The sequence below is a fragment of the Triticum urartu genome, chromosome 2, assembly GCF_003073215.2.
Source record: "Triticum urartu cultivar G1812 chromosome 2, Tu2.1, whole genome shotgun sequence".
Taxonomy (NCBI): Eukaryota; Viridiplantae; Streptophyta; class Magnoliopsida; order Poales; family Poaceae; genus Triticum; species Triticum urartu.
The window spans coordinates 659,305,684-659,321,413 of NC_053023.1; the positions used below are offsets into that span (position 1 = coordinate 659,305,684).

The following is a 15,730-nucleotide window of genomic DNA, read 5'->3' on the forward strand; positions in this document are numbered from 1 at the left end:
ATGTGCTCGTGAACGTTGTGACACAGCCTAGCCATTTGCATGCGGGCTTGCATGCACGCATCGACGCAGTAAAGCACGGCAGGGGCGCAGCGTATATGTACGTCGCATCTAAGCTATTTTAACAAATGCATGTTTGAACGGGACGGACGCGTCGGTGGTGCAGCTCCTTTTTCAGTGTCATGCGCGGATGAACGGGCCTGTTTCACATGCAGCGTCACCGCCGATGCAAGTGCACGAAACAATGCATCTCGCCTGTGCCGCCCGTGCCTCTTTGGATGCTCTGCCCGCCGTTTTTGAATTAATGCCCGCAATTACTTATGCCAGTACAAACGGAGAAGAGAAAACGATTGAGAAGGCACCGTGTACACATTGACCACGGCTGCAACGCGGATATAAAAGGGCACCATTTCCTCATCCCTCTCACACTCATCTCTCAAGCCTCCTCCCCTTCTTCTTTTCGAGCCAAATCCACCACTCGAGCCACCATGCAGTTCAACGGCCCTACCTACCGTCGCCCTCGCACCGTGCCGGAGAGAGAGTACCCGGTCGGAGTCATCGTCGAGAATAGCCTGAGGGTGTGGGCCATCTCAAGGTGGAGGGGCCCTAGAGAGTTGGCTGGCTTCTTCCTCCAAGCCGGCTACCGCCACCTCCCTCCGGGCACTCCGCCCATGTTCCACCTCCACGAGCAGTACGATGGCAACGCCAATGGCTTCGTCATCGGCCTCTACGTCACCTTCACCAACCCCTACGACGCTCACCACCTCCTCGGCCAGGTGTTCTGGTGTGGATGCGAGTTTATCGCGTTCACGACCTACAACATCTTCACCAACTTCCACCACATCTTCCCTCACCCCAACGGCATGCACACCGTCCCCTACCAGATGCCGGAGAACAACGAGTGAGGGGCGCCGGCTAAGGAGGAGGGGCCAAGGAGTTGTTCGAGTGCGAGTCTTTCTATCTATCTAGCTTGTGTTTGTGTTGGTTCGGGCGTGTGTGCCCGTGTCTTCTATCTATCTAGTTTTAATTATTTTCCTTTCATGTTTTATGAATTATATGTTGTAAGGGGATGCCCCTCTATATGTTCTATCTATCTATGCTACTAGGGTACCCGATGCCCCTCTATCGTGCTATTTATAAATGTTTTTTCGGGCCTAAAGTTTCTCCATTGCATTTTATTTATGTGGCCATGTGTACTAAAAAATGCACTAAAACATGATCCAATCATATAAGTTGTTGTTAGCACGTGTCTAGTTAATTATCTTCGTTTTATGTTTTATGCACTATATGTTGTAAGGGGATGCCCCTCTATGTTGTAAGGAGATGCTACTAGGGGCACACTAGATGTCTTCTTTTTTTGAGAGGGGCACAACCTTTTTTGGTCGAAACACACAAGTAAAAACTTTGAAAACACCATAGCACAAATCAAAATAAATTCAAAATGGTGCTTGGTTGAAATAAACTAGAACCAAACAATTGCAACTTTTTTGGTTCACAAAGACTGCAAGTTAGACTGCTAACTAGAACCAACCTTTTGTTTTAGCCGAAACAACACGGGACCCTACCATCGGACATGATAGCTTATGCATAAAAATAGCTCAAATAATTATCAGATGAGTTATCTCAAAAAAGGTGACTGCAGGAAACTTAAAATTTGTAAAATAAACTAAAGCCGAAAAGATATATCGATGTCAATGACCGTGTGCACTTTTTTTTGCACTAGCTACACTTCTTTTATCAATGGGCCTGGATATGTTCTATTCGGCCCTGCCTAACTTCTATATGGGCCTGGCCTTTTCGGGCAACTGTGGACGAACCTTTTTTCCTTTTCTCCCTCTACCACTGAAACTGATGACAAACTGAAGAACTGAAAAAATGGGGCCGAAACAGAGTGGAGAAGACATGCCAAATTCGTACAGCGCAACACTTTTATTCAAATATACATATCATTACGACTACAAATGATGCCCAATCTATTCACTTACGACTAATTATCATCACATAAACAAATGCGAGAGCAATTACACAAACATAAAAAAGTCCGGCCATCAGCCCCATCAAATTGCCCTGCTTCTGCAATTCGATGAGTTTCTTCATCTGCTTGTTCAGCTTCTTCAGCTCTGCCGTCACTCCTACATCCCCCACAGTAGCCCCAATGGAATGGGCAGATCCAGGGGCCCCAGATCCAGACGCACCCGATCCAAACTTGCCCAACTTCTCCACCTCCAACGGTAAATCGAGCTCCCCTGATGCACCCTCCAATTGAATCCGCTCTATGTACTCATCTAGCCACTCAAAATGGGTGCATTGCTTCAATTTCTGAAATTGGAAAGATGAACCCTAAATCCCAAATCCAATGAAAAATTGGGCAAATATGAAATTGGGAGACAAAAACCAAAATTGGCATATTGAGAAGTAAAATCTCACCTTTCTCTGCTCTGGTTTGCTCTCGCATTTTACGAATTCCCGCCCAAGGTTGCCATTCTTATCGGTCGTTGTGAGTAGCCGCTTCAGGGGTGCGGTACGTGGGCATGCAGGGCACCTTGTCATGGGCACTGCGCCATAGCGCGGCCATGAGCGGCGGGAGGCTGAAGCGAAGCTCGACATTGCTAGGTCGCGGCCCGGAACGGCGTTGCTGCGCGTCGTCGCCGGAGAAGAAGAACAATAACGGGGGGGGGGGGGGGGGGGGGGAGGATGGGCTCAGGTGCTGCACGGCTCGGGGCAAGGCTCGGTGTCCTCTTGTACCAATGCTGACCTGGATAAGTTAGTGGGTCCCACGCTATGGGTCTCGTTCACCTGACCAATGCTGAGTTGGATAAGTTAGTGGGTCCCACGCTGTGGGTCCCGCTCACCTGATTCGAGTTTTAAACATGTGTCTTTGGATTAGACAGTAGTGTCGCATGGGAGCTATTTTTTCCAACGCAGAAGTCGCATGAGAGCTATTACAACCAACGACGTCGCATGAGAGACAATTTACACCAACGACGTCGCATGGGAGCTATTTGCCCGATTATATTATTCTTAGCACAGACTCGAGAGAAATACTGCATCTGTAGCAGCAGCAAAGATCAAAATTGTGGGAGATTACATTTGGCGGCAGCTCATCTCTAACGCTATAGCAGCTAAGCCATTTCGCAGGAATTACTACAGGGCATTTTCAGCAGAAAAACAAGGGATTTTCGTCAGGAAAACAGATTTACTCAAAATAAAAAAGGGTAAAGCACAAGAAGTGAACAAGTGAAGAACTCAAGATTGATATGGGGGTGCACTTGCTAATGGTACTGAATCCACAAACGGACAGAGAACACTTGCCTATACTTGCTGGGAGTTGGAGAAGACGACGCGGACTCGTCGCCTTGCCGCCTCGCCCGTCACCTCTGGCTTGTCGCCGTCGCTGCCTCGCCCATCACAGCTTCATGCTTTTCGCCAAGATCACTTGTCGCCGCCTTGCCCATCATTGCCTCCGGCTTGCCACCCGGATCCCTATTCGCCGCCTTGTCACCTCGCCCGTCACTGCCTCGAGCCTGCGCCGAAGCAGCCGCCGGCTTGCCGGAACTTCCTCAGATGCGAGGAACTAAACGGAGCGATGCTAGGTTTCCTGGAGGTCCTGCTCTGTCGTAGCAAATTTTGGGCCGAGATGGACCTCTGTTTCGGCCCGCTGCTGAAGCCGTTCCAGCGACCTCGAGGTAGCGCCGTTTCGCGCGGCAATCGTGGCCTTCGAGCCAGATCCGGCAAATTTGGCATCGCGCCGTGGGAGTCTCCCCTACAGCAATTGGCTGCTATTTCGCCGGCGTGGAATTTGCGTCAAGGGATTGCGCCCTGGCGCCTAAATAGGCGAAGCGAGACATCGAGAAAACTCCACGGTTTTTCAAGAGTACATGCGTGGCGTCCAACAGACAAGATGAATACCCCAGAAGGCCCACGTCAAAGCGGCAATCGATCTAAAAATTACACGTGCAATCAAACCTAGTCAAATCGGTGGAGGTGCAGAAAGCTTGGCCGGTAAAAAGAACATCGAAACTCTCCCATACACGCGTCAATCAAAGAAAGAGCGGCAGATCGATTGGGCCAAATTGGAAAGAAAGGGACAGATCGACTGGCTCGTCACAGACCCAACAGCGGCAGAAAGAGAAAGGGACAGGTTGTCTAGGCCAATTAAAACACGAAGAAGCACCGAACCAGAAAGGAGGAACCAGGGCACAAACTACAATGCGAGAGCGACAATATCAAACCGATGTATGCAACAAAAACACGTACAAAGACCGACCACATGAAGCTGCCCCACATCCGGTAGAAAAATGCTAACGCAACCAAAACGAATGCCACACCCGTTCAGAAAATTTGAATGAAATATCTGGATACACAAAGCGTTTCTACCTCGCCGTGTACCAAAAAAATACCACGCGCCATAACCACAACTCACCATAGGTCACTTTCATCCAAATGGCTCATTCTTGGGGCGAAAACCTTGCCAGATATAGAGGCTTGGGTATATATACTAGCACATATGTCCGTGTGTTGCAACGGGATAAAATATTTTGTTATTTGATTTTTAGCAATTGAATTGATTTTTTTAATGTGTAATTGAAATATATAGGCTGAAAAATCTGGGCCAATAGCTCCTGTGCGACATCTTTGAGATGAATTGGATGAGGAGCTACGTAATTGACGAAAATATCTCTGGTGCGACCTATTTGCAGCCAACAATTGCTCCAATGTGACATGGCCCTATTTGAGCATGAAATGCAAAACACAAGGGGTTAGTGGTTTGAGTTATGACACGCGGGACCCATCAGTTATCCACATGAATGTGGGACCCACCACTTACTCACATGCGTGCGAGACCCACAACTTATCCACATAAGCATACCCGTGCTCATCCCGCTCACCGGTGTGCCCCGACCCGAACCATCCACGAGCCCGAGCCAGCCCACCCCCCCTTGCTTGCCCTTCCCCCCTCCCCTTTCCCCCCCCTTGTTCTTCCTCTTCTCTGGCAACGACGCGCGCCGCCGGCGAGTGATGTCTAGCTCAACTTCTGCCTCCCGCCAATCATGGCCACAGTACGGTCCAGTGCCGTTGACAAGATGCCTCGATTGTCCGCGCATGGAGCCTCTGAAGCATTTGACATGTGTGGAGGAAAATGGTAACCGTGGGCGCGAGTTCGTCAAATGCTTGAGTAGGCCACAGCCAGGGCAGGTTAGATCCTTGTACCGCACCGAGCAGCTTATCTAAATTCTCCCGATTTCTTTATTTTTCCGTCGAATTTGGGCGGTGGATTTGATCTAGGGTTCATGCCGCCGTCGACCCCTGTTTGCCCTGTTTTCATGTTATGAAGAAATTAGGACATTTCGAGTGCCTCGATGAGTACGTTGAGAGGCTGAAAATGCAGGCTTCAACACAAGAGCTCAATTTCAATTTTGGGAGGCAGCTTGGGGTGGAACACGCCTCACATTTGGTGGACAGAGCCGATCCGATGATGGACAGCGCCGAAGTGAAGTGTGAATTGAAGAAAATGGGCAAGCAACTAAAGAAGCTGATCGATTTGAACCAGCAAGCAAATATGATGGCTGGAGCATTTTATTGATGTGTCATTGCTATGGTTTTTTTACTTGATGTTCATCAATCACTAGAAATTGTTACAGTTTTAGTTTGTGTGTCAAGCTAGTTTCAGAGTCAGGGGTCCCTAGTTTCAGTTATTGTGTCTAGCTAGTAATTTCAGTAAGTCAGGGATCATTTGTTAGCTGAATTTGAATTTGTGTGAAGCAAAGCCTGAATTCTGGTAATGATATTTAGGACCCAATGATATTCTCAGTTAACAGAGTGCATGTGTGAAGCAATTGATGAATGAAATGTAGCAACTCATAAAATGCAGTAATTCTTCAGTTATAACAAAGTGCATGTGTAGAGTTCATGGTAAAAAAACGTTATTGGGCCGTGGGTTGATGAGTACCATGACAAAAAGCAGGCCCAAATAGAAAACAAGCCCACCCGCTTGGTGCACCAAATGTAGCAATTCATAAAATGGCTGCATGAACACATGTATGTATTGTAACTTTTTTGTTTTGCTTTACATATTTGTTGCTTGTCTACGGTTCCATGAAACCCAAATTAAATGGGGATATGTGAAAGCATCAGAAATCAATTTTAGAAATGATCATGTTAAAATTCGCCAGGTAAAATTCAAAACAATATTTTTAGGAGCATAGAAATCAATTTTGGAAATGATCAGGTCCAAGAAAATGTTCCTGTTTTTCTGTGAAAAGATTGGCCAGAGGTAAAATTAAAACCAATATTTTTAGGAGCACAGAAATATTTATTTGGGCATTTGAGTTAATCCAATAATTATTTGCACAAATAAAATTGCACCCTACACGTACTAGCTATGGTGGCCCAAATAGCCAGGGCCTAGATACATGCATGCCCACATGCAGCCCACCAATATATGATTTGTTTTCTTTTTGCAAAAACACTTGGGTACCCATACACTTGCATGTCCATTTTGAAGAAATATGCCCTAGAGGCAATAATAAAGTTGTTATTTATATTTCCTTATATCATGATAAATGTTTATTATTCATGCTATGATTGTATTAACCGGAAACTTAGTACATGTGTGAATACATAGACAAAACAGAGTGTCCCTAGAATGCCTCTACTTGTCTAGCTCGTTAATCAAAGATGGTTAAGTTTCCTAGCCATAGACATATGTTGTCATTTGATGAAAGGGATCACACCATTAAAGAATGATGTGATGGACAAGATCCATCCATTAGCTTAGCATAATGATCGCTTAGTTTTATTGCTATTACTTTCTTCATGACTTATACATGTTCCTCTGACTATGAGATTATGCAACTCCCGAATACCGGAGGAACACCTTGTGTGCTATCAAACATCACAACGTAACTAGGTGATTATAAAGATGCTCTACATGTGTCTCCGATGGTGTTTGTTGAGTTGGCATAGATCGAGATTAGGATTTGTCACTCCGTGTATCGGAGAGGTATCTCTGGGACCTCTCAGTAATGCACATCACTATAAGCCTTGCAAGCAATATGACTAATGAGTTAGTTGCAGGATGATGCATTACGGAACGAGTAAAGGGACTTGCTGGTAACGAGATTGAACTAGGTATGACGATACCGACGATCGAATCTCGGGCAAGTAACATACCGATGACAAAGGGAACAACGTATGTTGTTATGCGGTTTGATCGATAAAGATCTTCGTAGAATATGTAGGAGCCAATATGAGCATCCAGGTTCCGCTATTGGTTATTGACCAGAGATGTGTCTCGGTCATGTCTACATAGATCTCGAACCCGTAGGGTCCGCACGCTTAACGTTCGTTGACGATTTGTATTATGAGTTATCTGATTTGATGACCGAAGATTGTTCGGAGTCACGGATGACATGACAAGGAGTCTCAAAATGGTCGAGAGGTAAAGATCGATATATTGGAAGGTTGCATTCGGACATCAGAATGGTTCCGAATGATTCGAGTATTTTTCTGGAGTACCAGGAGGTTACCGGAACCCCCCGGGGGAAATCATGGGCCTTATGGGACATGGGAGAGAAGAGGGGACAACCCACAAGGGGGAGGCGCCCCCCCAAGTGGAGTCCGAATAAGAAGGGGAGGGGCGCGGCCCTCCTTTCCCTCTTCCCCTCCTCTCCTTCCTCCTTTTCCCCCTCCGTAGAAAGGAAGGAGGGGGCGAATCCTACTTGGACCGGGAGTCCAAGTAGGACTCCCCCCTTAGCGCGCCCCCTCTAGGGCCGGTCTCCTCCTCCCCCCTCCTTTATATATGTGGGAGGAGGGCACCCCAAAGACATACCAAGTCTTACCTTAGCCGTGTGCGGTGCCCCCCTCCACAGTTACACACCTCGGTCATATCGTCGTAGTGCTTAGGCGAAGCCCTGCGCTGGTAACTTCATCATCACCGTCAACACGCTGTCATGCTGACGAAACTCTCCCTCGTCCTCAACTGGATCAAGAGCTCGAGGGACGTCATCATGCTAAATGTGTGCTGAGCACGGAGGTGTCGTACGTTCGATACTTGGATCGGTTGGATCGTGAAGACGTTCGACTACATCAACCGCGTTACTAAACGCTTCCGCTTTCAGTCTACGAGGGTACGTGGACACACTCTCCCCTCTCGTTGCTATGCATCTCCTAGATAGATCTTGTGTGATCGTAGGAAAAAATTTGTAATACTGCGTTCCCCTCCAGGCGTCATCCATGGCACCGCGGCGCACAGTAACTGGTAAGGAAGTGATGGCATCCCACCGCGCCGCGTTCCTCGCCGCCCGCGGCCGCACACATGGTAAGGAAGTGAAGGCATCTCGCCACGCCGAGTTCATCACCGCCGGCGGCCAGACAGTTACATGGGCGGACTTTGAGGCTGCCATGGCCGAATGGGTGGTGTATCTAGAGGCAGCCAAAGCCGCACAGAAGGAGCGGAAAAGGCAAAAGGCAGCCAAGAAAAATGAGTCCCGTCGCCGCAAGAAAAAAGAGGCCGCACGCCATGGTGAGGAGAGCTTGGCGGGGATCGAAGCACGGTGGGCTGCCGCCTACAAGGCCGGGAAGGAGAACGCCGACATCTGGCCAGCATGCCCTGATGGCAGCATGTGAGAAGTAGTTTAAGTTTGTAGTATTAGAGAAAATTGCTAGTAGTACTTCAAGTTTGTAGTATTGACGTACAATGTCGGTAATAACTTCCTTTAAGGGCTTTGAGTGTTGATTAGCATGTGTCCCCGTGTGCGTTTTTTGCGTTAATCATTAGAAGATCACAAAACACACGGTTTCTATGCCGTACCCGTCGCCGTTTTTTGCGTTAATGACCCATAAGTCAGTTACGTGTGCGATATTTCCTAATAAACCAGGCGTATCATTGACCAAAAAAAATCAAGTACACGTGTACATTTTTTTGGAGACGGGATCTGCCAACTTTCTTTTTTCTCGCACACGAGTATTTTACGCACTTCTTCTGCGTTGTGTGTTTCCCCTGCCCAAGTTTCAAGTTTCGCACCGAAATTTTCATTAGGCGCGCGATTTCAGAATTTATTCCTCCAGCCACATCCCCTTCCCCTCAGTATCCCCCCTCCCTCGCTCCTCCCCTACCGGCATCTCAAACCGCCGCCGCAACCACAGCTTAAACCACATCTACGTTCTGCTCGGATCCAGTTAGGTAACCCACCGATCTCTATCACGTCCCCGGCCTGATTGCTTATATGGTGCCCGCGAAACATCCTCATGCCTCCAAATCCCCCCCCCCCCGCCAGGAGCTGATGGTGGTCCATGGCGCGATGGCCGCTGTGCGTGTTGACCCGGAGGAACACCTCGCCTCCACTGCCGCCGCCGACATGGTGCAGGCTCTGGCCTAGATGAAGTCCCCCAGCGACTGCCCCTAGGACTTAACAGGTAAGATCTGGCCAGCTAAATCTTACCAATACCACTTAGAATGGCTATGAATTGTACGGTTGATGTATTAAGCATGTTCGTGCCTTGTTTATTTCAGTACTGCACAATGTGTGATGTTCAAATATTACCGTGTCCAGCTCAATTTCACCAATACCAGCAACAAACTTACAATACATGACTCAGGATATCACTAGAGATCCTGCCCATTTGCTATTTTTAGTGGATGCTAACCCTGTTGTACTTAACATGCCTGTCCATGTACTTACGCAGGGTCATAACGGCCGATGCTTTTGTTTGCCGTCGAGGTGAGCTGCATCCCATGTCTTATAGTATTTCACATAATTTGGGCAATTGCAGTTTAACTTCTACCATTTGCTAGTTGCCTGTAGGTACACATATCAGTGGCACTGATCCACGCTTCGACCCGGAGGAACAGCTCGCCTCCGCCGCCGCTGACTTTGGGCGAGCTCTGGCCAAGATGAAGTGCCCCAGCAACTACCTCTCGGGACTTACCAAGTATGCACTCACCAGTTCAATCTTACCAATACCAGTTGCAATTAATGGCTATGTTCTGTATGGTCGATGTATTAAGCATGTTCTAGTAAACATGCCTAACACATTTTTACTACTTTCCCTACCTTTTTATAGACATCTGGGCCATTCTCTGCTGTGACAGCATCTACCTTGTGATGTTTAACTATGACAATTGCATTTTTATCAGTACCGGTTTCAATGTCTATTAAGCCTGTTGCAATTAACAGTTGAATCCATTTTTAAACAGTTGTATTTCAATGGCTACAAACTTACAAAACATGACTTAGGATGTTGTTAAGCCTGTTGCAATTAACAGCTGTATCTATTTTTTATCTGTCCATTTCCTACCATGCTACTCTCCGCAACGAAGATATACTAGAGATGCTCCCCATTTTTTATTTTTGGTGTATGCTAACCATGTTTTACTTAACATGCTTGTCCATGTACTTACGCAGGATCATAACGGCCGATGATTTTGTTTGTCGTCAAGGTAAGCTGCATCCCATGTCTTACAGTATTTCACATAATTTGTGCAATTATAGTTTAACTTCTACCATTTACTGGTTGCTTGTAGGTACACATGTCAGTGGCACTGATCCACACTTCGACCCGGAGGAACAGCTCGCCTCCGCCGCCGCTAACTTTGTGCGGGCTCTGGCCAAGATGAAGTTCCCCAGCAACTACCTCTTAGGACTTACCAAGTATGTACCCACCAGTTCAATCTTACTAATACCAGTTGCAATTAATGGCTATGTTTTGTACTTTCGATGTATTAAGCATGTTGTAGTAAACATGCCTAACACATTTGAGCTATTTTCCCTACCTTTTTATAGACAACTGGGCCATTATCTGCTCTCGCAGCACCTGCCTTGTGATCTTTAACTCTCCCAATTGCATTTTTATCAGTACCGGTTTCAATGGCTATTAAGCCTGTTGCAATTAACAGTTGTATCCATTTTTAAAGAGTTGTATTTCAATGGCTACAAACTTACAAAACATGAATTAGGATGTTGTTAAGCCTGTTGCAATTAACAGTTGTATCCATTTTTTAATCCGTCTGTTTGCTACCGTGCTACTCTTTCGAAATGAAGATATCACTACAGATGCTGCCGTTTTATTACCATCTGCTATTTTTGGTGGATGTTAACCTTGTTGTAGTTAACATTGGCTTTGCATGTACTTACACAGGGCTACAATGGGCAATGTTGTTGTTTGCCATCGAGGTTAGCTGCATCTCATGTCTTATACACCATCTATTCCTAAATAAAAGTATTTTTAGAGATTCCAATATAGACTACTTAAGGAGCAAAATGAGTGAATCTAGATTCTAATCTAAACTATATGTATAATTCTATATACATCTATATGTAGTTCATATTAAAATCTCAAAAAAATACTTGTAATTAGGAACATATGTAGTTGTATTTTACATCATTTGTGCGATCTCAGTTTAGCTTCTAACATTTACTGGTTGTTTGTAGGTACATATATGAGCGGTACTGATCCACACTTCGATCCCTTTTGCGTATGGGGCAATGAGATATTCATGAACAAGCATCAAGTGAGGAAACTAAGAAAGATTGTTAGGCGAAAGAAACTGGTGATTGGAGTTAAGCTCTTTATTTACACTTTGTCGAAGACAATAGTGAACTTTAGGATGGTAAGTAATGTGTTGCCTTTTCCCCCTGCTCACAACAAGTTACTCTATTAGACCTCACTATCTGATATTTTTCTCTTTTCAGTGGTTTCCGAAGCTATTTATTGACGATTACCTTGCAAACTACATGATCGGAGTGGAGGCAACTGAGGTTACAGAATATAATTCATGCTACCATGATAAAGCTCTAGAAGTCTTCCTAAAGGCGGTGAAGGATGGGCGGGCGATCGTCACAAGGGGTTGGACAAAAGTGGTTCGTGCCTATGGCATGCAGGAAGGCACATTATGGGCATTCCGCTTCTTCAACACTGTCGGCAGTCAAAATGATTTACACTTGTCTCTTCACCTTTACCGCCTTTAAATATTGTAGTTCATCATAGTTAATTGCTCCCTAATCCTGTAATTACTGAACATATTGTACCGGCAACTTTATTTATGGATTCGTTGTTGAACCATTGTGCTGAGAATTTGAATTGCACGTTTTGTATTTCAAAATTTCCAATTAGAATAATAAATTATAGGCAAAAATAAAAAGAGAACAGACGGTCATGGAACTTTGTAAATGGTTCTGGCAATAAAAGCGCTTGTGATGGATAGCCCAATGCCACACAGTTTTCTACATCAAATCATGTGTGATGTAGTTAATGAAAGCAAACAGTTAACCAAGGCAGACCATGTGTGATAGTTACACCTTTCACACATGAGTGTATACATAAAACCGTCTGGGGTGTACATCCCAACGGAAACGTTTTCCCTGAATTGACTGTGTGGGATGTACATAAGAACGGAAACGTATTCCTTGGATTGACTGTGTGTGATATACATATGAACGGAAATGATTTTCTGGGATTCAGCGTGTGGGATGTACATACCTACGGAAATGATTTTCTCGGATTACCGTGTGGGATGTACATACCTACGGAAATTATTGGGTTTCGATGCCTCGCCCGATCGCACACGGCCCCAGCCTGGGTCCTAAGAGGACCTATCCCCGATGATTTCTGGGTCGTGTGGGAAGGACACCCTATCACACACACTCACTTGGCGACGGTTCCAAATGCCGTCGCGGAAAGGGGTTAAAAACCGTTTGTTTAGGACCGACGCGCACCAGTGAGTAGATATGATCAACATAGAGATGTTCACCATTGAAAACTACTCCATCTCACATGATGATTGGACATGGTTTAGTTGATATGGATCACGTGATCATTTAGATGACTAGAGGGATGTCTATCTAAGTGGGAGTTCTTAAGTAATATGATTAATTGAACTTTAATTTATCCTGAACTTAGTCTTGATAATATTTGCAAATTATGTTGTAGATCAATAGCTCACTATATAGCTCCTCGTTTATTTTTGATATGTTCGTAGAGAAAAATAAGTTGAAAGATGATAGTAGCAATTATGTGGACTAGTTCCGTGATCTGAGGATTATCCTCATTGCTGCACAGAAGAATTATGTCCTTGATGCACCGCTAGGTGACGGACCTATTGCAGGAGCAGATGCAGACGTTATGAATGTTTGGCAAGCTCGGTATGATGACTACTTGATAGTTTAGTGCTCCATGCTTTACGTCTTAGAACCGGGACTTCAAAAACGTTTTGAACGCCACGGAGCATATAAGATATTCCAAGAGCTGAAGTTGGTATTTCAGACACATGCCCGAGTCGACAAATATGAGACCTCTGACAAGTACTTTGCCTACAAGATGGAGGAGAATAGCTCAACCAGTAAGCATGTGCTTAGAATGTCTGAGTACTACAATCGCTTGAATCAAGTGGGAGTTAATCTTCCAGATAAGATAGTGATTGATAGAGTTCTTTAGTCACTATCACCAAGTTACTGGAACTTCGTGATGAACTATAATATGCAAGGGATGACAAAAACGATTCCCAAGCTCTTCGCGCTGCTAAAATCAGCAAAGGTAGAAATCAAGAAAGAGCATCAAGTGTTGATGGTTAACAAGACCACTAGTTTCAATAAAAGGGGCAAAGGAAAAGAAAGGGAACTTCAGGAAATAATGGCAAGCAAGTTGCCACTCCCGTGAAAAAACCCAAAGCTAGACCTAAGCTTGAAACTGAGTGCTTCTACTGCAAAGGGAATGGTCACTAGAAGCGGAACTATCCCAAATACTTGTCGGATAAGAAGGATGGCAAAGTGAAAGGTATATTTGATATACATGTTATTGATGTGTACTTTACTAGTGTTGATAGTAACCCCAGGGTATTTGATACCAGTTCAGTTGCTATGATTAGTAACTCGAAACAGGAGTTGCAAATTGAACAGAGACTAGTTAAGGGCGAGGTGACGATGTGTATTGGTAGTGATTCCAAGGTTGATAAAATCACCATCGCACACTCCCTCTATCTTCGGGATTAGTGTTGGAGCTAAATAAATGTTATTTGGTGTTTGCGTTGAGCATGAATATGATTGGATCATGTTTATTGCGATACAGTTATTCATTTAAGTCAGAGAATAATTGCTGTTCGGTTTACATGAATAAAACCTTCTATGGTCATACACCCAATGTAAATGGTTTATTGAATCTCGATCGTAGTGATACACATATTCATAGTATTGGTGCCAAAAGATGTAAAGTTGATAATGATAGTGCAACATATTTGTGGCACTGCCGTTTTGATCATATTGGTGTAAAGAGCATGAAGAAACTCCATGCATATGGGCTTTTGGTATCACTTGATTATGAATCATTTGATGCTTGCGAACCGTGCCTCATGGGCAAGGTGACTAAGACTCCGTTCTCCAGAACAATGGAGCGAGCCAGTGACTTATTGGAAATAATACATACCGATGTATGCAGTCTGATGAGTGTTGAGGCTCGCGACGGGTATCATTATTTTCTGACCTTCATAGATGATTTGAGCAGATATGGGTATATCTACTTAATGAAACATAAGTCTGAAACATTTGAAAAGTTCAAAGAATTTCAGAGTGAAGTTGAAAATCATCATAACAAGAAAATAAAGTTCCTACGATCTGATCGTGGAGGCGAATATTTGAGTTACGAGTTTGGTCTTTATTTGAAACAATGTGGAATAGATTCGCAACTCACGCCACCTGGAACATCATAGTGTAATGGTGTGTACGAACACCGTAACCATACTTTATTAGATATGGTGCGATCTATGATGTCTCTTACCGATTTACCATTATCGTTTTGGGTTTATGCATTAGAGACAATTGCATTTACATTAAATAGGGCACCATCTAAATCCGTTGAGATGAAACCGTTTGAACTATGGTTTGGCAAGAAACCTAAGTTGTCATTACTTAAAGTTTGGGGCTGCGATGCTTATATGAAAAAGCTTCAACCTGATAAGCTCAAACCCAAATTGGAGAAATGCATCTTCATAGGATACCCAAAGGAAACTCTTGGGTACACCATCTATCACAGATCCGAAGGCAAGATATTCATTGCTAAGAATGGATCCTTTCTAGAGAAGGATTTTCTGTCAAAAGGAAGTGAGTGGGAGGAAAGTAGAACTTGATGAGCTAATTGTACCTTCTCCCGAATTGGAAAGTAGTTCATCACAGAAATCAGTTCCTATGATGCCTACACCAATTAGTGAGGAAGTTAATGATGATGATCATGAAACTTCAGATCAACTTACTACCGAACCTCGTAGGTTAACCAGAGTATGTTCCGCACCAGAGTGGTATGGTAACCATGGTCTGGAAATCATGTTACTAGACCATGACGAACCTATGAACTATGAGCAAGCGATGATGAGCCCAGATTCCGCGAAATGGCTTGAGGCCATGAAATCTGAGATGGGATCCATGTACGAAAACAAAGTATGGACTTTGGTTGACTTCCCAATGATCGGCAAGTCATGAAGAATAAATGGATCTTCAAGAGAAAGATGGACGTTGATGGTAGTGTTACTATCTACAAAGCTCGACTTATCGCAAAAGGTTTTTGACAAGTTCAAGGTGTTGATTACTATGAGATTTTCTCACTCGTAGCAATGCTTAAATCTGTCCGAATCATGTTAGCAATTGCCACATTTTATGAAATCTAGCAAATGGATGCCCAAACTGCATTCCTTAATGGATTTCTTATAGAAGAGTTGTATATGATGCAACAAGAAGGTTTTGTCAAT

The 15,730-nt window shown here is 44.6% G+C and overlaps 1 protein-coding gene across 1 annotated transcript; it reads right to left on the reverse strand.

Moving 5' to 3' along the window:
• Window positions 1–1,913: 1,913 nt before the first annotated feature.
• LOC125533926 lies at window positions 1,914–2,662 on the reverse strand. The gene is made up of 2 exons (XM_048697251.1): window positions 2,425–2,662; window positions 1,914–2,316 (listed from the first exon to the last, which is right to left on the reverse strand). The coding sequence occupies exons 1-2, from the start codon at window positions 2,602–2,604 to the stop codon at window positions 1,975–1,977; spliced, it is 522 nt and encodes a 173-aa protein (XP_048553208.1). The 5' UTR covers window positions 2,605–2,662; the 3' UTR covers window positions 1,914–1,974.
• Window positions 2,663–15,730: the final 13,068 nt, after the last annotated feature.

Coding starts and splice junctions, on each gene's coding strand:
- LOC125533926 (XM_048697251.1), bottom strand. CDS start 2,604: ATGTCGAGCTTCGCTTCAGCCTCCCGCCGCTCATGGCCGCGCTATGGC. Junction 2,317..2,424: donor GCAAACCAGAGCAGAGAAAG/GTGAGATTTTAC, acceptor TTCCAATTTCAG/AAATTGAAGCAATGCACCCA.